Here is a 24605-nt window from a genome sequence, read left to right as displayed (position 1 = left end):
TCTTCAGTTATTTTTGTAATTATTTCGGGAACAAAGTCACTTCCCATATTTCTGGAAGGAAAATAATCAAGTAACTTTGCTACTATCCTAGTACTGTTATCAGTATATGAAAAATGGCAAAAAATTTTGGATGGCTGATATGGAGAAAAAAAATTCTTGTCATCCTTCTAAGGATGGATAAGAGTGAACCGCATTGTTTTTAAGAAAGAACCAATTTTCATTTGTTTCAGATTTGATATCTCACTCAATCAATTTATAAACAAATCTTGAATGCTCTCTCACTGTCATATGAAGATAATAAAAACTACAGATTGTGCACCTCATCAACAATTTCCTTCAGTATTTGCATAATGAATTCATTTGTAGTCTCTGTATATACAAGTACTGATGCAATTCTTCATCCCAGCAAGCACATGTGTAAATGTGCCTAAATATCTGCTAAGGCGCTTATTTTAATTGTTTGTCATTTTTATTTTAAACAATTATAAAATAACTGGTTTGTGTTCTCAAATAACTTCCCAGGCCTATTTTGTTTGCCATGGCATTAACCAGTTGCCTGTCATCTATTCCAGCTCAAGGAATGCCTGATTTACAAGTGACATTTTTTCCAACTGGTTTTTCAATCACTTCATACCTGAAATGCAAAATTACCAAGAAGAGGTCCTGAAAGTCTCTCTTGAACAAGTAAAGGCTGTTTTACTTCTTGATAATTCATCAGCCCATCCTAATGCTGATGGTTGGTAGGAATGGAAGAATAAAATGTATCTTCCTTCCTCAAAACACCACTTCTATAATACAGCCTATAGACTAGGCATGGAAGAGGTTGTATAAGAAGTTTCTTGAAGAGGTTATAGTTGTCTTGGAGAATAAAAACGATCCCAAAGAAGATACAAGAGGAACCAGGACACTTCAAAGTTTGCACGCACACAACATCAAGTCTGCCATCTTTAATTTTGCTGCCACTTGGAAGGAGATAAAGACTACAACATTGGCTAATTGCTGGACCAAGTTACTGAATGGGAGTGAACCAGAATACAATTTCAGAGGTTTTTAAACCTCTAATTTCCATGAAACTTTGATGCAGGCTGGTGATAATATCACTGAGAATAACACTGAACAATGGCGGCTCAGGCTACCAAATTCTCAGCCAGGAAGAGACTGCTGAAGATGTTCTATGGGTCGATCAGGAGGTTCACAACGAAGAAGAAGAAGCGGTTAGAGCTAGTTCAAAACTATCGGTGGTTAGAGAACACATGGACAACATAACATCGTTTTATTCATAGATGCATCTTCATATCCAGAGATGATTGCTTATTACATTTTTGGCAATTTCAATCGTTAATTATTAAGAAACAGTATAAAAGTGGAAAAGTAACTGAAACTTGATGCTTTTTTCAAGTCCGATCCTCAGTGAAATGGTATTTACATAAAAATGTTCTCATTAAAATATATTAATACTGTACCCTGAAAATGTTTTGTTTTTTCAATACTATTCCTAAGATTCATGATTTAACGGACTTTCGATTTTACAGACAACCCTTACCCCCAAATAGTCCATTAAATCGAGAGTTTACTGTATTGCAATTTTAAGTATGATTCTGCCACTGATACCATCTGTTCACTACCCTCATATCTGTGGTCTCTAGTCTTTGATCAAGTGCTTGATTTCTAACCTAACTCTCAGATCCATAACTTAAAACACACTTGAACACTGTCTTGTACATATATTGCTAGTTTATTATTCTAATCATGTTTTTTTTCTTATTCCATACAAAGTTGACCCCCTCCCCCATCAAACCAAACTCATTCACTTTACATTTATTGTAACTAATTAATATCTTTACATCTGCAATTTCGGTGAAGTTGGTTGGTGGGCTGATTATGAGTGCAGTGCAAAGAGAGCACAAGTCATATTGCACCAAACCAAAGCTTATTGCAATACTCAAGGTAATAACAAACAGTAATAAAGAGATATATTACTGAATAACATGTAATGTATAAAAAGTAAATTTTAAAATATGAAGTTAAGGGAAGCAATATCTACATATAAATAGAATTCCTAATCAAATTTGTTTATAGAAATTAATTCTTTTTAAAAACTTCATGCAATTTAACGAACTCCATTAAGATCTACCTGAGTGTATAGGACTCAGCCAAAGTAGTAATAATTTCATTCCATTCTCAAGTGAATGTGACAAATTGTGAGACAAGTATTATTCACACATAGATAGTCATCAGCCCTTCAGTAAATAAAATGTGTAAGTTAACTGTGACCTGTGCTGAAGCTTTAACTGAGATTCTAACAAACTTTTCTCTCAAATTATCTGCAATAGCTCTGCAACAACACATTCATTGCAATCCAAGGTAGACAAATGGAGTGTTCTATATCTATCTTTCATTTTCTGTATTTCATCCCATACAATTTTTGCACTGGTTCTTTGATTGATCAATGATGTAAATTGAATCCAAGATTATTTTTGGCTCTGCCATTGTACACAAAATGCTTTAGCCCAAATACATTTAAAAGCAATAGATTTGATATGACAGGGTATCCATCATGCTCTGTCTTGATCTCTTTTGGTTGCTTGTCACTCTGGGTTCCATGAAGGATTTGAATAGAGTGGAGACTGAGATGTTTTTGGAATTGCAGCTGTTGCTACCTGGACAATACAATCTACAACATAATTCACAGCTTCATTAATAGATGTCTGACTGAGTAATTCAGCATTAAATTTTGAAAGATGGAGAAAAAGTAGACCAGCCAGCAGGCCCATTTCTTACATGGGCATCAGTGTAGGAGAACATGGTTCTTGTGAAGTCATAGTGCAAATAACAGGAAAATGATCACTTCTATAGTTCTCTTTGACAACCCATATGATCAGTGGGAAAATGGCAGATATATTACAAAATATGAGCAGATAGGAATATGGAAGATGGTATTAACTCCATTATTATAAGGGAAAGGTCATGACAGCTGCTCTTTTGCTCAACAATATGACCTTGTTCATTCATGTTGGCACTACCCCAGAGAGCACTCTGTCCAGCAAAGTCACATATAAGAAGAATGAGCTGAAGCAGTTGCAATATAAGATTATCAAGTCTGATAACATTTAACTGATAACCTGGTGGTAAATAAATGAAACGAATACTGCAATAAGAAATTCCACAGACAAGCAAATTGTTAATGTGTCCAGAGAAGTATTAAGATGGACATGGTGAAAAGGAGTATATTTGTTCACTAGGATAGCTACTCCATCATTAGCAGGACCATCTTGAGTTCTGTCTTACAACCAGCAGCAAAATTCCTGAAGGTTTGTTACTCATTATATTTTAAATGTGTATCCTGTAGAAAGAAGCAGAAAGAATAAGAAATCCCATGGATAGGCAAACTGCTACTGTATCCAGAGTAGTGTAAAATTAATCATAATTTAAAATTATGAATCTTTTTACAATTGTTTCTCTGCATAGGTTAGTATATTATTAGTTTTGGTTTTGTAGTGTGTATGATTAGCACTTGCGATGTGTCCATTATTGATTTGTATAAATGAAATGCAAAGCATTTTGAAACTGATGTAATTACTAGATTCTGATAGTTTGTAATAATTTCACTCTTCTTTATTGGAATTCAAAATTTTTAAGTATTCAGATATTTTTGCTCTTAGTGAAGACATTCCCTTTACCCTAATGAAGACAATGTGTCATCAGCCATTACACACAACTTCTTGCTTGCCATTTACAAGAAGCTCACTGAGGAGGTTGATGGGTGATTTACAGTTGATAGAGAGAGTGTTCGGTATCTCAGTAATGACGAAAACAAGTAGAAAGAATGAAAAATTTGAGAAAGGCAACCAGAGAATTTTGTTCTTAGGAAGTTTTTAAGAGGATGCAAACAGTCAGGAGAATATTAACAGAAGATTCCAAAAAGGAATCGTTGCACTGTGAATCTTTAAACTGGAAGAGTTGAGACCATCAGCAAGTGTTTAGTAAATAAAAGAAGATATTGGAGATGGCATTCTAATTCAGTGTTCGAGAAAACACTGAATTAAAAGTTGTTTTTCTATTCATTATTCTATTGGAAAAAGCAATGGAATGAGTGAAATTTGAAACTGTAAAGTGAACTTAACATGAAGAGTTCGACTTAGATATGTTTATTTAGTAGCAGAAGAAACTTTTTTTTCTCTGGTAAAAAAAAAAAAAATTAGTAAATTGTGCATCAAATTGAACTGCAAGAGGTAAGAATATTTATACTTCAGTGAAACAGGAGGAATAATATTGTATGCTACATAAGGGAGATAAAAAAAAAGAATCCTATGGAAAAGAAGAGGAAAATTTCATATTTTTGAAAAGGGCCTAACAAAGAAACTGACTCTGATGAACAATTTGTTGTTGTGAAAACAAGGTGTTTAGTCTGGTAGACATGATTAAGTATTTGTTAAACAATCCAGTAATAGAATCAGTCAAAGAATGAATAATTTTTAATTTTTTTTTTGGATAAGGAAATCTCTAAAGTGTAGACTTATTTTAGAGGGCCTTGGATCCAATTAATTTTGTAGTTATTTATGTAATTTTATTTAATATGTATATAATGTTTTAGTTTCATTAAATGTATATATTTTTTCATTTGGTCTTGAATTAGGAAAATCACTAATTCAACTTTATTTCTTTTAGAATCTGAAAAGTAATAAAGTTAAAAGGCACTGCACCAATCGGAATGAACTCTTGAGTAATTATTTAACACTCAGGGTTTATTTAAATAAGTGGAACAGCTGAAGTCAGTAAATGATATATAATAGCAATAGTATTAAGCTGGACATGATGGAAAGGTGTATGACTGTCAACTAGAATAGCTACTCCACCATGAGCAACCAGGCAAAACCCACAACACTTCCAGTGGAAAAATTTTCCTATTGTTTTGGCTTTGTAGATTTGTCTGATTTCTGAGATGTCAGACTTACATTTATCTTTAACTGTTGATTTAGAAATGAATGGATGACAAGTGTCCAACTCTTTCTCTGGAAAAATGTTCAACACATTATCTGATGTGTCAAGATCATTTTGCACGTTTAGTTTATTTTTGGTTAATACAGAATTTTTTTTGTGTGTGGGACATAATTTTTTTGACAAGTGGATTCTCAATGAATAGTGTAAAGTTTTATTTTATTTATTTATTTTTTTTAATTTAAGTTTTTTAATGAAGGGATGTCTACTGCTTCATTGTATTTTTTTTTTTTTTTTTTTTTTTTGTAGCTGCTTGAGCTAGTTCAAATTATCTATGGACTTCAATTTCTAATTCATGCATAAAACTCGCAATTAATCTTAATCCTTTAGTCCTTAACACATTCGCTGCCAACTACAAGTATACTCGTAGTTGGTATATGAGCCTCACAAGCCAACTACAAATATACTCTTATGTCAATTACCAACCTCGTACTGACCTTGAAGAAGGGAAAGTGCTTGGCGTGCAGTCACAAACTATGCCCGAGGAGCATGGCAGTGAACGTGTTAACTTAGTTTTACCCCCCCTCCCCTTTCTCTCTCTCAAGGCTGTAAACATGCTCTTGCACGTACTTGAATTGTAGACTTAGGAAAAGCCTCTGGCTGCAGCCAAGTCCTTAATCTACTCTGCCATATTTTACTTGTATTGATCCTTAATTTTTTTTTTTTTTTTTTTAATCGTTTGCGCCATTAAGGATCGTGTAAAAGAATTGTCGTTCCTTCCCTTACATACAGAGAAATATTCAGCTAAGCACAAAAATAATTCATATTCTTACTCTATCTCAAGCAACTCCTATTAATTAATCAGTCAATCGTGGCTATTATTACTCTTAGGTCACACAGGTTCAGTATTTTTATGAGAAGTGCATTGGCTAAACAAGATCACGCAAGCTATTAACAAAAACAACATGTTTATTCTTACTAAGAGAAATTATATACAACATTCAAACAACACATATCACATGTCTGGTTCTAACTAAGAAAACAAGAGTACACTGGAGGCAATACTTGTCACGTGTCTAACTTTCCACAAAGTCAATTGAGCATTTCGCTTAAGCTTTAAGACAAAGAAATCATAATTACACCTAACTTTTCAGACACTTGGATGATACCTAACACACTTAACTTTCTCTCACGTTGTAAACAATAAAAGGCAAAACTCAAACCACATTCACTCTTAGCATTACATAACATACGCAAATCTGTAGCTCTCTGTATTCTACTATTCACACTCAAACTAAAATACGACTTTCCAATTCTTTCTAACACCTTGTATGCCACTAGATAACAGAACCAACATTTGTCGTTTGAGCTTCACAATCTAGGATATTACATGAAACATTCTACTTACAATCTTTCTAGTTCATTACATAGTCCTAGATACTAAAGGCTTACAGGCACGTTCCACTTCTTCCCGACTAACTTTCGATCGAGTACTAGAACACGGCTGCGATAATTCAGCACACAAGTAGATCATCGGGGAATCTCACGGTGGGATATCTTGAAAAGGCCATCTCTGCTACTAGCGAACTTCCCATCTTCGTCGGAACTGTTGCTCACAGGAACACGACTCCACCCCTCCTCGGAAAGGTCTGGCACAGGAACAAACTTCGAAATGAGAGCCCCTAGCCACTCAATCTCTATCTTTTATATCATTCTCCTGACCTTGGCTCTTCTTCTCTAAAGTCCCCTGGATTTAATGGAGGTTTTTCTCCATCACCCACGCTATCACTGGATTTTTGCAGGAAAACTCATAATCTAGCGACCTTTGCAACTGTTGCTAGCCTTAGGTTGCCTAATCCTGTCCACAATTGCCCATATGTCAGATGGCTTAATTTTGTTACAAATCTAGTGGTTCGTATTCAATTATTTTAACATTTAGTTACAACATTTATCTCAGTACAGTGAGTTATACATTCTTTTACTTACAAGTATAATATGTAATTTAATTGCCATGTTAAATCGACATAGAAAAAATATTTATATATTTTTTCTATACGAGATTTTACAATGGGATCAATTTTGGGAGTAGTTTCAGAAGTGAGAGAGTCATGAGAGTGGTGTGCTCCACATTGAAGCACACAATCATAAAGTTGAAGTATGGTGAAAATATCAGATGGTAGAATAGACATACAAGTTTGAGTTGCTGTTGATATTTTCCAAAGAGGATTTCAAAACAGGTGTAGTGGTGGTGGTTAGCTTTCTCTTTGCATACTGATATATATTTTATTCTGTTTTTATCCTTTGAATTTCTTTTTTATCCTTCCATCTCTGGCATGCATGTGAATAGGCCAGTGATCTCCCTGACAATTGACACATTTAACTTTCATTGCAGAGCAATGTTTGTGCATGCCCATATTTCTGACATTTAAAGCATATCAGTGGATTAAGGTTGTATAGTCTAACAGGAGAATTGAGATAACTTGCTAAAATGTTGGAGGTTTAGGTCCAACAAAAGTAAGGATGATGTACCTGGTCAGAACCATGTGACCATCCCTATATATATCAAAGCCTCCTAACTGTCACTCCCTGTTCTTTATGCTCTAAACATATCTTTCATTTGGAACAGCAAGGAGATTCCATTCTGATAACACTCCTCTAGAAGAGTTTAGTGTTTCATGAGGTGTTACTGTATTACTCAGTTGCTCTGAATTCTAGTAGCAAGGCTTATACATTGGTCATACATAACTGGTAATTAGTTTACGGAATTAACAACGCATATAAAGTATATTAATTAAAAGTAACTTTAATGAATAACTTCTATATTTCGGCAACGTCACGTTGCCATCTTCAGGAACATAAAGATATGGTATGTGCAAGCAGGCACTAACAAAAGCAAATGAGGAAGAAAGCAAGAAACTAATATTGTTCCTAAAAAATATTGTTCCTACCAAAGACCAACCACTTCCCCTAGACCTACCTGGTGTATACCAGGTCCCTTGCAGCTGCAAATTGTCCCACTTTGGCCAAACAGGCAGAACAGCAAACATCAGGATTTCAGAACACAAAGACTACATCCGGTTTCACCAGCACAGCTGCTCTGGGCTGGCAGACCATGCCTTAGATACCCACCATAGAATTCGTTGGAAGAAAACAAAAATAATACACCGCAGCAAGTTTAAATACGAAAGATTATTCAAGGAATCATCAGCAGCTCTAAAAAACGTTCCTAACCTCACCAAATTTGGGTGCATGAAACTACCCCAAATTTGGGAGACTTACATTATGAGAACTTCAGCCCAACTGCCAAGACAACCAAATTCGCCTTCCACAGGGCACCATTAGGACTTTAGGAACAATATTAGTTTCTTGCTTTCTTCCTCATTTGCTTTTGTTAGTGCCTGCGTGCACATACCATTTCTTTATGTTCCTGAAGATGGCAACGTGACATTGCCGAAATACAGAAGTTATTCATTAAAGTTATCTTTAATTAATATACTTTATATGCGTTGTTAATTCCATAAACTAATTACCAGTTATGTATGACCAACGTATAAGCCTTGCTACTAGAATTATGATCATCCACGGAGATTCTATCGCACGAAAGGCCCGTCAATATGGCAAAATGAGGTTGAAGATATCGAGACAACTAAATCGTCTGATGTTCCTAAAATGCTGCTGGGATAACAAGGTAATCCCTAATTGTGTTAATTTGAAGCACCGTTTTATTTCACAGAAAGCTCTGCGCATTTATAATCACACTAGCTTCGCCCTATTAAGAGAACAAATTACCGCAACGCATGTTCTCCTTGCCGACGAAAACAAAACCTTACGGGTGCTAGAGGAAGAGCTTTTGAATACACTCGCCATGATCTCTGGACAATACTTTATGACGTCTCATGCGCATCGGCAAGAAAAGAATTCGAAAAAATACGAAAACCTGATAAAGAATTCTACTTCCTTACCACAGCCACCACTCAACCTCTCGTCGGTAGTTTTAAAGCCTGAAGCACTCACCGCACTTGCACGTGGTCACAATTTCACCCTAGCTCCTAAAAGAATACCTGCCAAGGAAATCATGATCCAAATAGAACGTGGGATTCCCAACCTTCCTAACCATATCGCCAACAACGTCAGACTAGATGTAGTCGGTGTTCTCACTAAAACCAAACCTCCAAAAACCAACTTATCCAAAGACGAATATGCAGCCCAACAAGAAATGAAGAATAACAAAAAAAATAGTAATCACCAAAGCGGATAAGGGAAACACCACTGTGGTGCTTAATCAAAAGGACTACAAAGGTAAGCTTAATAGTTTAGTACGAGACCGTACTACTTACCTCCCTATTGAATATAATCCTACCAGCTCTCAGCTTAGAACTCTCCACAGACTCCTTAAGAAAGTCACTTCTTGGCCTGTGGAAGTCACTAACAAACTAAAACCTTATAACTCTAGACCCCCCCGATTATACGGACTCCCAAAAATACATAAACAAAATGTGCCATTACGTCCCATAGTGGATGGCATTGATTCCCCCACATATAAATTAGCCAAACATTTAGCCAAAACGCTCGCACACTATACTGGCAACACACCATCACACACTAAAAACTCAGCCCACTTTAAAGCCAGTATAGAAAACCCCTCACTCACTCCAACACACTGACATAATGGTCAGTTTTGACGTCTCTTCCCTATTTACTAATGTCCCACTCAAAGAAACCCTAAAGCTCATCCAAGCCAAGTTTCCTCCCGATATCTCAGCCCTATTTCAGTTCGCAATGAACTCAGGCTATTTCGTTTGGCAAGGAAAGTTCTACAAACAAATAGAGGGGACAGCCATGGGTTCCCCACCCTTGGCCAATTTCTTTATGGAGACCTTTGAAGAGAAAGCCTCAAACTCCGTCCCACAAAAACCCACTATTTGGCTTCGTTACGTGGATGATGCGTTTGCTATTTGGCCACATGGCTCAGACACACTCCACTCCTTCCTAGCACACTTAAACAACAAACACCCCAGAGTCCAGTTCACCTTAGAAAAAGAGGAAAACAACATCCTCCCCTTCCTAGACACTTTAATCACTCGCCAGCTTAATGGATCTTTGGTTTTCTCTGTTTACAGAAAACCCACCCATACTGGCAGATACATTCACTAGCAATCCCACCACCCCCTCACAACAATATGGGGTTATAAAAACACTATATAACAGGGCAAAATTAATCTGCTCAGATGACAAGGCCCTAACTACTGAACTAAACCACATCCTCAACACTTTCTTAGCCAATGGCTATAACCCTATAAAAATCCAAAAAATACTAAAACCAGTAAACCACAACCCCCCTCCCCTCCACAATAAAGATTACACCAAATCTATCACCATCCCCTACATCCACGGCACCTCTGAGAAAATAACCAATATCCTCAAAAAATATGACCTTACTTCTTGTTACAGACCATATAAAATGTTGGCATCCCTTATCCGCTCTACCAAAGACCAACCACTTCCCCTAGACCTACCTGGTGTATACCAGGTCCCTTGCAGCTGCAAACTGTCCTACTTTGGCCAAACAGGCAGAACAGCAAACATCAGGATTTCAGAACACAAAGACTACATCCAGTTTCACCAGTACAGCTGCTCTGGGCTGGCAGACCATGCCTTAGATACCCACCATAGAATTCGTTGGAAGAAAACAAAAATAATACACCACAGCAAGTTTAAATATGAAAGATTATTCAAGGAATCATCAGCAGCTCTAAAAAACGTTCCTAACCTCACCAAATTTGGGTGCATGAAACTACCCCAAATTTGGGACTTACATTATGAGAACTTCAGCCCAACTGCCAAGACAACGAAATTAGCCCGCCAGAGGGCACCATTAGGACTTTAGGAACAATATTAGTTTCTTACTTTCTTCCTCATTTGCTTTTGTTAGTGCCTGCATGCACATACCATATCTTTATGTTCCTGAAGATGGCAACGTGACGTTGCCGAAATATAGAAGTTATTCATTAAAGTTACCTTTAATTAATATACTTTATATGCATTGTTAATTCTGTAAACTAATTACCAGTCAGTTGCTCTGAGTAATTTTTCTGAGAGCTGCTGACATGATGTTTCCATAAGAATATAATCAGAACTTACAGCAGTTTCTTAACTGTTTTAGGAGATCCTGCCAGTCCTTCTAAAACCCTTTTGAATAAAGAAGGGTGACATTTTGCTTATTGCCTTTCACATGTTGCATGAATGATAAGAAATGTTGATAGCGCTGTCAGATGTCTTTTGTTTCTGACCTCTGTTATGAAAAGATGTATCCATAGAATAAGTACTTTGATGGGATTTTGTGATGGAGCTCCTGAAAAATCTGACGATAAAGAATTCACGTTCAAGGAATTTGTGTTTGGTGCCAGAGTCCCCGTCTACCATGAAGCCATCATAGACAACTACTAACCAGGGGTACCCCCAGACACTATCTCAGCTAGCCTTGGGCCTCCTCTCTGCCCATGGGATAGAAGACTTACTGAAACACTTTTGACCCTTGCATGCCAGGCCACCCAGGACTAGCTGTCTTGCTTTAGCAGAGAGCCAAAGTATTTGAAGACTGCCAGGATTCCCCTTTCAGGATGTCCATGGTTATTCACAGCAGCAGGGCACTGAATCCCAATGATAATGGTATATAAGACAGTAGTCAATGAAGCTAGAGACTTAGAGGTTATAGCAGATAGCAAGGAAATGTTTGTGGACCACATTACAAAGAAAAAATTGAAAGTTTTAAATAAATTAAAAGTCACATCTACAAGTTTGGAAAAGAATTAAACTAGCATTATCAGGACACCAAAAATGTACAGTATAATATCAACTAAGACACGTATAGCTACAAATGAAATGTGCTTAAAATTAAAGAGACATGTAATTGTTGCTGTTTAGTGAGGGCACTTCCATGTCTGCCAAATCTCATTCAGGATTTCACATAACTTGCCCTCATTCCAAAATTATATATTGGTATTGAAATCAAGGTATAAAATGTAGTTGACTAGTTTCAATTCCACTTAATCAAATGGCCAAATTTAATAGTATGTTGAACTAGTCCAAGTTTTTCACTTCATCCATTCTTAATATACCTTCAGGGTCTGCAATGATGCAAATGCTATAAACTACTTGGAGATGGGGGGGGTTTGAGTTCCATAGATTTTTAGCCTACCTCAAAAAGTGCTGAATATTTTATTCCTTCACTTAAATGTAGTTCTATTACCATAAAAATTTCATATCCACACTAATTTCAGCCTTGCCATTTATATAAGGTAAAGAGATAATGTTAAACATTTTCTGCAAAGAAAATAAAAAAAGTATTATCTGCAATCTGAACTATCATTTCATATCAAAAACAGAAGACAATTTCTGCCTGCTATTCAACATTTCCAACTTATGGTAGTGATCGTTTTACTTCATTTTGAAAATGCCATCTCTTTCACCAAAGTGATATGCAATGATACCTCATTGCTGTAACTGGTAATTAGTTTACGGAATTAACAACGCATATAAAGTATATTAATTAAAGGTAACTTTAATGAATAACTTCTATATTTCGGCAATGTCACATTGCCATCTTCGGGAACATAAAGATATGGTATGTGCACTCAGGAACTAACACAAAGCAAATGAGGAAGAAAGCAAGAAACTAATATTGTTCCTAAAGTCCTAATGGTGCCCTCTTGCAGGCTAATTTGGTAGTCTTGGCAGTCGGGCTGAAGTTCTCATAATGAAAGTCTCCCAAATTTGGGGCAGTTTCATGCACCCAAATTTGTTGAGGTTAGGAACGTTTTTTAGAGCTGCTGAAGATTCTTTGAATAATCTTTCGTATTTAAACTTGCTGCGATGGATTATTTTTGTTTTCTTACAACGAATTTTATGGTGGGTATCTACTACTAGACTCATTGCTGTAGTCTTCTTCCTGGGCATCACTATCTCATATAGCACTTCAAGGTAAAATATTTTAATGGGAATAACTAGCTTCACAAATAGCTAGTTGTAAACAAATAGAGACTACAAGCTCTTTCTCCAATAAACTCCATAAATAAAAACTACCTATCACTGGCATGATTATCACAAAAAAATCCCAACAGTGCAGCAGAGAATGGCTGTTGTGTACTAAGAAACAGTGAATCAACAGGAGAGCAAATACCGACATGATCCATTTATCTATTCCTGCTTAAAAATTAGGGATTTTCCAACCCATCATAGGTTGTAAACCTATAATACAATGGACTAAGAATTTTTTCAGGATATTTATTAATTTTTATGTTTTATGTTTTTTAATTTTTTTTTGTTTTTTACCTAATCAGGAAATACTGCTGTAGAGATTGCTTAAGACTTGAAAAGAGAGAGGTGGTCCCATACTGGAGGATGAAATAGAGAGGAGATACAGCAACCCCGTATGCTTCCATATTGAGATTTTAATTTCCAGAAAGTTCTAACATGGACACTAACCAACCAGCTAACCAGTCCAGCATACAATCTTATATGGAAAATAATAATCATAATGATGATGAAGAAGCTATCTCAGGAATGGATCATATGAAAAAAAAAAAAAGACTAGCTTGCTATTGTATATAAGAGAATTTTATCATGTGAAGAAAGTCTAACTGCTATACAGAGGTCAGTTTAAATTTTTTTTTTTTTTTTTTTTTTTTGAAAAAGTGGCAACTTTGGAGTACTTATTAAAGGTTTGAAAAGTCCTCCAAAACCCTAATAACTACTAATAAACAGGTCTCTGACTCAAATGCGCAGCCTTGTTGCCAAACATGCATGAGAATTGGCTTTACAGAAGCAAAAACTGTGATCAGTGATAGATATGTAATGCCAAAATATCTGCAAGATATTTCAATGTGTTGTGGCTGACAGTGGAATATGACATGCATCTTTGGTGTTCCAATAATTTAAATCACTGGCAAATCGTTAAGTGTGAATTAGTCATTTATTAAATTATTCTTTATATTCTGTATACAGTAATCTACTTTTTATCTGGCCACATCAGGAAGGCAATTTTCTGTTTTGATAATGGAAGGGTCAGCATGCCAACCAGAAGTTGGTTGACATGCAAAGGTCAGTTGATTGGCAGTGTTTTGAAAGTCAGATAATTGGTAAATTTCTGCATAATAGTTATTTCTATAGTTTTAAAGGATGAAGAGTTGTGTTGGCTTATTACTAATTAGTATTATGCATGAAATATCAAATGTTCTTATTTAAACAGGAGTTTTCTTATTTCTAATTATTTTCCTAATGACACAATTATATTTCTCTAAATGATCCTACTTGCACTTGTTGCATCTGAGCAGTAACCATTCGATGATCAGAAGCAATTGGACCTAGAACTTGAAACATCTTATCTTTCTGAGATAACCAATTGGCAAACATGTCATGAACATCTTGAAACTCTTTTAGGTCTTGCAGAAAAGCTAAACGTTCTTTTACGTTTGCTTGCAATTCTGTCCACTTTGAAACTGAAATGAAACAAACATATATATACTCACATATAGAGTACCTTTAAGCAACAGAAAATATGTTCTAGTATAAGATATTTTTATCATAAGAAAAAATAAAAATAGTTAGCAGTGAAGTTATTCAGGCAACAGCAAGTGTTTCTGTGAAGTAGTCATAAGGATGTTATTACAACATTTGCTCTTCAGTTTGAATACCATCAAGAATGCAGGGAACCTTTATAAGTTTTTCAAATGAAGGTGACAAAAAACACACAAAGTTAACAGATATACTGACCTTGCAATCTAGTTACTATAATTGTATATTCAACCGATTCATGAATGCTTACTATAGTACTTTTTATCAAAAAATACTTGATTCTATCCAGAAGAGGAGCAATCTGATGAAGTGATAACCCCACCTCCAAGATTCACTTCAATCAGTTTCCCCAATATCATTCTATTTAATACACATAATAATAAATTTCTTAATAAATTCCACAAACTTGGCCACTACCATTCTTCCACTTTGTCATTAGCAGGTAAAACACAAGCAGCCGATCAGCACTGATTTGATATATACAGCTTTCAAACCTACTGAAATGAGTTCTCATCTTCCTCTTTCATTCTATTTACTTCAGTTCTTTGCAACAGTGATCCTCATACTGTTGGAAGTTTATTTTGCAGTTGGTTAGACTATAATAAATTTAGTTTAATCTTTTATCCAAGTGTAAGCAAACAAAGTTTGCACCTGAAAATATCTTCAGGACTGACGTAAGGTAGTGCAACACCAGACAACTCCGAGCAAAGGTGGACCAAACTCTCATCACTCCTTTCTCAGTATCTGCCATAATGCGAAGCACATCTTGCGGACATTTATACTGCTATGCATTAAGGGAAGGGCCACTACCCAGACCGGTTTTGACCTTTATTGAGGTTTTGTCAGTGGGAGGCAGACCCAAACATGGAGATACAAAGGCAGAAGCAATAGGAGAGGTCATATTTACCTATAGGAGTTACCAACAGGTGTACCACCTTATTATTGAATTACTCTGGATTTAGAGAAAGATATTGGAAGTTTATTTTGCACTTGGTTAGACTATAATAAATTTAGTTGTGTTGATCAATTTTATTAACTTAACCAACTAGTTTTGCCACACTTTAACTGTTGGTGTCTTCAGGGCACTTACATATAGGCTGAAACAATCTCACGATTATGTGTAACTATAAAACTGACACGAATAACTGTAAAAAACTGACTAGAATAACTGTAAAAAACTGACTAGAATAATTACAAATAAAATAGTATCGAACGTGCATGAAACAGGTATCGCGTGTACAAGATTAGCTAGCTGTTGCTAAGGAACTTTCTGTAGTTTGTATTAAAGTTCATTTCTTTTGTTTTCAGGGATTTGATTAGGGTTTTCCATATCTCTAGGAGTATTAGGCCTTGATTTCTGTTAAGGTTGACAGTAGAATGGGCGACTGTGGCTGCTTCTTTGAAAATTCTTGAATGGTAATCTTCCTCTAAGTAAGGTGAACAACTTTCCGAGTAATAATTTTCTTCCAACTTCTTCAGTACAATAACCATCTTTATCAATTCAGGATCCTAGGAGCACAAAATTGTTAACTGCTTCCATTTTCTCCCCACCTACTTCAAAATCATTAAGTTCACATGTTGCCATAACTTTTTTCTTTTTGAAATAATATAATTAAAATACATAATAAAGATTCCTCAGAAGGATAATGAAATGCTCTGGGACTCCCATTGCTCTTAACACATTGCACAGTTTCACATGATCTACAGAGTCAAAAGCCTTGCTATAGTCAAGAAAACAAAGGTAGACATTCTTTTGATATTCCTGTGTTCTTTCTATTATCCATCTCACATTAGCGATTTGGTCTCTTGTTCCTCTGCCTTTTCGAAATCCAGCATGTTCATCTGGCATTTCTCTTTTCATGAATGGTTCCAGTCTTTTCTCAATATGAAAAAATATACTGCATAAAATTTTTGAATTACATAATTGAACTGCAGTACAATTCCTATTATCTTCTTGAGAGTTCACTCAACAGAGATGAAAACATTTCAGCCTTAGAAAACAACAAATTATAAATTTATGCCTTCATACCTTTATAGATTTAATAATTAAATGAAATTACTGATGCAACAGAATTAGCATGATGCTTTCAACACCAATGTTTTCAATTAATCAATTATATCTTCTAAATTATGCATTTAAACTTACCAGTTTCTAAAATTTGATGTTTAAGACCTTCAATGCCTGATGCATTTGGTTTCCTTTTGATTAAATCTGTCGTGTGCATTTTTATTCTATCTACATCTAGTTGCTTTTCAAGCATTTCACCTTGTATACCCTGTAAAAATAATAGAAATCATTCACTTTTTGTAAGAAAGAGAGAAAACACTGGTCACCTTCCTAGTATTTATGTTGTACATTTACACCATTCAGAATCAACAACCATTTAATGACTAAAGATTATTACTTTATGTTTCAACACACATAACAGAGCTATCTTCTAAGTTAATATATAACACAGGTGAATAAAAATGTAGGTTAGATGGTACATAAAGCAACTGATATAACCACAAGAAAGAAAAAGAACACATTATTACAATTTGATGAAACATTAGGGTAAAGAGGTTTTAAGATATGTTCTTTCTTGTGGTTATATCAGTTGCTTTAATATCATTTTTGTTCTAGGTGTTTATCAGAACTTTCCAGAATCTCCCCCTTGTATATTGTAATTTATGTTATGTTCATTAAAGTATTATTTTATTTTTATTATTAATTTTTTGTTGTTGTTCTTATATTCAAAACAAGCTCAATTAGAGCCTAATGCTTCAATAATTTAGTGGTATTACAAAATTTAATATAGAAGATACTCCTTGTAAAAATATCTATTTCTTTTAATAATGTATTTCGTATCTGACTATTTCTGGTAGTTGAGTCATTAAAACTCAGTTCTCTTAATTATAATATAAAGATAAGAATTTTAAAATGAAAAACTACAGGATTAACAGTTCCAAACCTTAAGTTCAAGTGATCTTGAAATTTGCTCTTTCTCAAGATACATTAATGTTCTACAAATCAAGAATGAAATTTGTTACCTTTCCTCTCACTTACTCCCTTTTGACACTAGCTGTTCACTCTTCAAATGCAAACAGAAATATGATAGCTGCAATATATGAGGTGGGTAACATAATAGAAATAAATCATAGAATTCTTGATAAAAAAAATCCTTTTCTTCTGAATAAGGGAAAAAAAAGAAAAAAAAGTGATTTATACATCATCAAATTCCTGCCATGTACCCTCAAGGGGTGTACAGGATATGAGAGTACTACATGAAAAAATTACATCATTACTAACTTCCTATCTACAATTTTCCTCCAAATTTTTCCTCCAAAAAATAAATTTTTGATTTTTTGTATAGTTGACACATGATGGTATCATATGAAAGTTTATTTTTCACTTGGTTAGACTATAATAACTGTAATTTAATAAAAAGGTGGCACACCGTTTGGCAACTCCTATAGGTAGAGATGACCTTGCTAATGCTTCTGCCTGGTATCTCCACTTGGGCCTGGCTCCCACTGAAAAGACCTCAATAAAGGCCGAAACTAGTCTGGGTAGTGGCCCTTCCCTTAATGCATAACATTATACATATCCGCAAGGAGATGTGTTTTGCATTATGGGAGATGCTGAGATAGGAGTGATGTTAGCTTGCTCCACCTTTGCAACGAGTTGCCCGGTGTTGTACCACCTTACCCCAGTCCTGAAGATACTTTCAGGTGGAAACTTTGTTTGCTCACACTTGGATAAAGGATTAAACTAAATTTATTATGATGGTATCATATGTGTGATTGCGATACATCAGTAACTCTGGTTTCCAATTATGTAGTTATGGAAATCCATGTTTCTTCATTTCATGAATTTATTGCTTTAGAGCATACTATCTTGTTTGCTGTGCATCGGCTATAAAATATCAATGTTTATTTTGACATTCTAAAGCAACAATAAAGATTACAAGCATTTATATGTGTATTAAAGGTTTTTTGCCATTTGTGATTAGGAAATTTAGCTATTTGTTCTTTCTTCAATAAAAGATTGCAGAAATATACAAATTAAGGCATCAGTACATACTGCAGATTCATGTCATTTATATACTACAGAACTAAATGAAACATCAAGAAATTTTCTGTTAGTTGCCAATACACATGAAGGAGTGCAAATTCGTCTTTTTGAAAAAAAAAAAATATTCAAGATGCATATATTTATTATTCATTCTTAACTAACAGTCATCATTTCTCTGAATGCTATTTTTCATGATCTTTCCACTTTCCTCTGGATAATTCTCAACTTGTTGGTCAATTTTTTTATTTTTTAATTTTTCAAATCCACGTTCACTTCTATGTCATTAACTGGAAGTATACAAATGTCGACTATTTTTCTTTTAAGGCAGATTAGGATGTTTCCTTTGAGTGCTTCATGTTTTCCAAAGGCTATCCAACCAAGCTGAATTCTGCATATAATTTCTTCTTCTTTACAGTCTCCCTCTACTGTGATCTTTTGTTCTAGGTAAACATAAAAGCTTATTATATCAATTTCTTGATGTTCCATTTGTATTGCTTACTGGCAAATGCATTTATTATACACTACTTTTATGTTGTTTATATTTAATCCTTTCTTTTTAGTTTGTTTCAATTCAGTAATCATTTGTTGAAGTTCTGCAGAGTTTCCTAAAAGAACAATGCAATCAGCAAATTGTAGGTGATTTAGTTCCTTCCCATTTACCATAATTCCTCTATTTTTCCAAACTAGGTTTTTAAAAGTTTCTTCTTGGGACCATAAATGATTTATGTGGAATGGCATCTCTCTCTCTAACTCCCTTTTTATAGGAAATTACATATTTGTTCCTTCTTTTATAGCTGCAGTTGAATTTATATATATGGCAAAGTACATTGCTTGGAAAGAAGTCAATGGACAACCCCATGAGCAAGTTGCATTGTACTACGTAACAAGTCACATGTTTGTAGCTGGTATAAACTGGAGGAATATGACACTTCCAAGTCAGTGCAACTGTATCCAGGAGAAATGCCTGTGAGAAGAAAACTGACAGAGTTTGAAAGAGGTGTTGTCATGGGATGCCATGTTGCAGGCCTATCCATTAGGCAAACTGTTGACAAATTGGGCCATTTCAGGTAAACAATCAGTGATACCATACCAAGATGAAAGTGCAGGGGTTCAATTGCATCAACTCCCTGCAGTGGATGACCCAATACAGTCATGAAATGTGACTGTAGGATGCTATGAAGGATAACACGTATAAAGTGCCATTCATCAGCTGACAAGCTGAATGCAGAGTTCCAGGCTTCGAGTGAAACATGAATCTCCACAAAAACATTCTGAACCAAGGCTCACAATATGAGTTTCCATGGTAGGACTGAAATATGCAAGCTCCATATTACCTGAACCTACATGCAGTGTACAGTGGGACATGGAGGCAAAGCTGTGTTATGGAGAGATGAATCACGCTACACCCTCTACTGAGCAGATGGATGGGTGAGAGTGTGGTGGATACCTGGTGAACATTTCTAACCAGAGTGCATAACCCTAACTATGAAATTCAGAGGTGGTGGTGTGATAGTATGATCCTGTTTCTTCCTGGTTTGGCCTCAGGCCTCTGTCTGTTGTGCCATGAACAGTGAACTCCGAGAAGGATCTGAATATTCTGGACTACAATACTTTCTACTTTGCAGCGTTTCTATGGAACTGATTGTCTCTTGCAGCAAGACAGTGCAAAAATGTCATAAGGCTGCTGTTATAACTAAATCGTTTGTGGACATAGACATCACCACACTTGACTGGGCTTCACAGAGTCATGATCTCAACTCTATTGAAAATCTGTGGAATGAACTGGAGCATTGGGTGAAGACAACGGACATCCACCCCACAACAATCCAAGATATTACATGCCTACAGGAAGAACTACCCAAAATTCCCATTGATCACTATTGTATGCTTCTGGAAAGTATGCCCCATAGGATTGCTGCAGTCATCACAGCAAAAAGAAAGTCCTATCTCTTATTACGGTAGGCATCATGGCTGTTTGTTCCTCACTCATACTATGGTGTCTACTGACTTCTTTCCAAGTAGTGTATATCAATATGGTTTTAAGAGCTTCTAAAATACCTAATGTTAAGATTGAAAATGAACAGAATGCAAGTTTTAAATCAATAAATTCCAAGTCCAAAGGTTTCAATATATGCACTGGTCTTTTCAATGATTTGTCTTATTATATATGATGAATAGTACTATATATATATATTTTTTTTCTCTGAATCTTGCTTGTTGCCAAAAATGTAGTTCATCTTGTATTCTGTTGTTAATGATTTTTGAAAATTTTGTTAGGCCAGTAATTTTTTAATATCTTCTCTGTCTCCATTTCTCTCCCTTTATAAAAACTATAATAAACATAGTATTATTCCAACTCTTTGGTATTCTCTTCTGTCTTAGGCATGATGCATAAATTTCACTTAACATAATCATGACTGGTTCATTACCTGCTTTCAGAACTTTTATCCGGTCTTGAGAATCACAGTTTGGCAGAGAAGGATTCTCTTCTTCTTATGATCTATTTTTTGTCTTTGATTAGTACTCCATGTTCATCTTTAAGTCTTATTAATTTATTTTTTTACTATGAAAAACTCTCTTCTTGCTCCTTTTAGACTTTTCTATTGTAATTCTGATTATCCTTGTTGTGAAATTTCTAATTTCTTGTGTCATTTTTTTCCTTATTGTTTTACATAGCCCTGAGAATTCTATCCTACTTCTCTTGTGTAGATCTCTTTTCATTTCTTTTCTCTTTCTGAGAAGGTTTAGGGTTTCATCCAACAATGTTCTTTCATCCTCCTTTTGGTTGATTCCTAACTGAGACCTTACTAAATAATGCAAGCCAGATCTCAGTTATTATTTGGTAGTTTTTATCGAAGCCTTCATTCATATCAATATTATAAACCTTTTCTTCTATCTCTTTCTGGAAGAACTGCTATTTTTTTCCCCAGATTTAGTAAACCGAAAGAGGATCTTTTACTTTTGATCAATTTCTGTCTTTTCCATCTTTTGATGATGACAATTTTTGATCTCACTAATCTGTGGTCAGTACCTGTATTGAAACTATTTGTTACATCTGTGTCTTGAATATGGTTAAAATATAATTATTTCATTAAATACCTCTCCATTTGGACTTTGCCATGTCCATTTCTGATTCGTCTTTTTTTTTTTCTTTTAAGTAGGTATTCATTATGTAGAGACCTCTGCTTCCAGCAAATCCCATCAATCTTTCTACATTTCCATTCCTCTAGCCCAGTCCATATTTTCCAATTGCTGCTAGATATCCATCTCTTACATCTAATTTACCATTGAAGGCTCCCATCAAAATTATAAAGAATGTATCATTGCTGTTTACTATTTGGTCTTGTGTTTCATGAAATACATCCATTTCTTCCTCTGTATAGTCTGAGGTTGGCGCATAAACTTTTCCCCATACCATGTTCTTATTCCAAATATCACATTCAATAGAAAAGGTTAGGCATTTTTTTTCTTTTCCCTCACAATTTGGTTTTTTTATCACTTAGATATACAGGAAAACCTCACTTAACAAAATTTTATATGCACAATAATCAGTAAGTACGAGTGAGTGAAATGATACTGTTCCATTAATCACTTTAAGCAAGTGATTAATCGTTTTACATTATGCAAAATTTTTTGTCACAAATCTGCAGCGAGTGCCAGCACTTTTCAATGTAGTAGCCAGTGGGCAGTAGCCAGCGACACTAGGCAGTTGACTCAAAGCTATCATTGCAAGTGCACAATCACTCTCTGTTCTCTTGCTCAATCACTTTTCCTTCATTTTGTTTTAATTTAGATACCTATAAGGCTTTATTATATTCACCCCTGATATGGAAAAGAGAAAGACTGATAAAAAAAATCTGCAGTAATAAAGGAGCCATGTGGCAGAAGGTCTCACCTAACGGTGCAAATGATTTCGTTCGTTTTAATAACTCAGCTGATAACATTATTAAAGAAATCAGCACAATTAGAAAAGAACTTGGATTTAATGAAGATGTGAGAAACTTGCTCGATAACCATTCAGAACAGTTAAGCGAGAATGATCTCCTTCAACTAGAAGAACAGTGTGCATATGAAGAAGATAAGGAGTGCAAACAACAAGAGAATATTATGACTAAGAAGCTAACTGCAAAAGAACTTGAGTTAGTTTTCAATCACATTGACTATGCTAAGGAAATTTTGTTTGATGCTGATCCTGATATGGAACAAAGCTTTGAAGTCTGCCGAAATCTTGATAAAGTGATCGCCAGCTACCGCAAATTGCATGACAAGATGAAAAAGTCAAGCACTATTCAAACATCTTTACGTAATTATTTTTTTTGTAAAAAAGTAGTTTAATCAAATGTTTAGACATTAAATAAAAATTTAAGCAATTGATTTTTTATTAATTTGGGAGATTTTATCTTCTAGATTATACATTTTTTTTCAAATTTATGCTAACTGATGGATGAATTATAATGACTCCTATTGTTTATTGTATTGACTTAATGCGATTCTGCTTAGTGCATATTCATTGACAGATGAATTAATCACGTTAAGCAAGGTTTTCCTGGTCAAAAGGAAAAGACACTTGTCTTTTTCTTTTGACCAATATAATCATTACCAACTTGTATTATCCTCCTCCCTGAATTCTGGGTATACATTGAATTTGAAAAAAAAAAGTTGGAAATTGGACTGTCTGCAAGTTCAGCTGCATAATAGGATCAGAGAATCATGATTACCAAGGAGATGCAAAAAGTTTTCTGATTTTGAAGCTGGAGAACACTTCATAGAAACCACTTAAAATTTTGTTCTAAATAAGTTATAGCATCTGCTGTCACTTAAGAATACAAACTTCTTATAATTGCAAAAATTCTTTTCCTACAGTGAAATAGGGGATATTAAAGATCCATCCTAATTTCAAAGCTAATAATTATATAACCTTTGAAAAGTTTTGGAAATTGACCAAAGAGCTTATGACAATCCAATCCAAATTAATCCCTCGCATCAGAGTTGCCTTGGCTTGCACTACTTAAAAGACCAACATTTCTCAGACATCTATATAGCTGTCTTTCATTAGTGCTTTTGATTAGTGTTTCACTGGCCTGACAGTGTACTGAACTGGCTTGTTCTCATCAGAGACCAGGCAGAAACCTTAGGAGGGCAAGAACCCTCATCTAATACCAAAGCAATCCTACTTCAAAGAGTGGTATTTTTTGTAAGTGAACTCTCAGTCAGTAAGAGAGAGAGAGAGAGTGTGTGCATGCATGCGTGTAACTGCAATTATCAGAAAGAAGACCAAAGGCTTCATTTTATTATTATTATCTGACACCTCCAGGGAGTCCAAAGACTTACAGTGATGTGAAATCAATATAAATAGGCATATTAAAGATCCATCCTTATTTATAACCAAATAATTATAAAAACTTTCAGAGTTTCAAAAACTAGCCAGAGAGCTATGAGAATACAATTCTTGGAATCAGAGTTGCCTTTGCTTGCATTACTTAAAAGACAACTGTATGGACTCCTGGGTAATGTTTGTGTTCTATGCTGAGGATTGCGTTTTCAGAACCGCTCTGGTCAATTTTCAGAACTTTCAAAATTTCTGTAATTCTTCAGCTATGAAATGAATTTCTATTCATTTTATGTTGCTGAAATGAAGCCTTTGGCTCTTCTTTTTTTGATAACTTTTCATAAACTGTTATAGAATAGGGAGAAATATAAGTTTCTCCCCATTCACAAGAAAAATGCTTCCAGATGATGAAGTTATTCCAGAAAATGGCTCACTCAAATTTTGTCAACAAGGAATAAACTTTCAGATTTCAAATATCTCAGTTTTGTTAGGATGTAAACAACAATAAACACAAAGATCATTCAGATAGATCACTCTAAATAATTTAGTTTTTTGAGAAATAGAAAGTATTTATTTCTCTACAACTTTCTTTTCCTTTTGACCTTATAAATTGCTAATTACAAGATTCATGAAACAGTACTATGGGCACTCAAATTTACTATAACACAAACGGAGCTTTTCAATCATCACTATTTTAACTCGTGTCAATGT

The 24605-nt window shown here is 34.9% G+C and overlaps 1 protein-coding gene across 1 annotated transcript in view; it reads right to left on the bottom strand.

The window, feature by feature from the left end:
* The window catches only part of shot (dystonin-like protein short stop), a 1304552-nt gene that overhangs the window by 665307 nt on the left and 614640 nt on the right, over positions 1-24605 (bottom strand). The window contains exons 43-44 of the mRNA XM_090402172.1: positions 16658-16787; positions 14248-14435 (exon numbers count right to left, since the gene is read on the bottom strand). Of these exons, the coding sequence (XP_090258298.1) occupies positions 14248-14435; positions 16658-16787 (318 nt within the window). The remainder of the gene's footprint in view (positions 1-14247; positions 14436-16657; positions 16788-24605) is intronic.

This window comes from Typopeltis vanoorti, chromosome 12 (assembly GCF_054136105.1).
Source record: "Typopeltis vanoorti isolate ZY-2024b chromosome 12, IOZ_Tvanoo_1.0, whole genome shotgun sequence".
NCBI lineage: Eukaryota > Metazoa > Arthropoda > Arachnida > Uropygi > Thelyphonidae > Typopeltis > Typopeltis vanoorti.
This window is presented reverse-complemented; position numbering and strand designations above follow the sequence as displayed.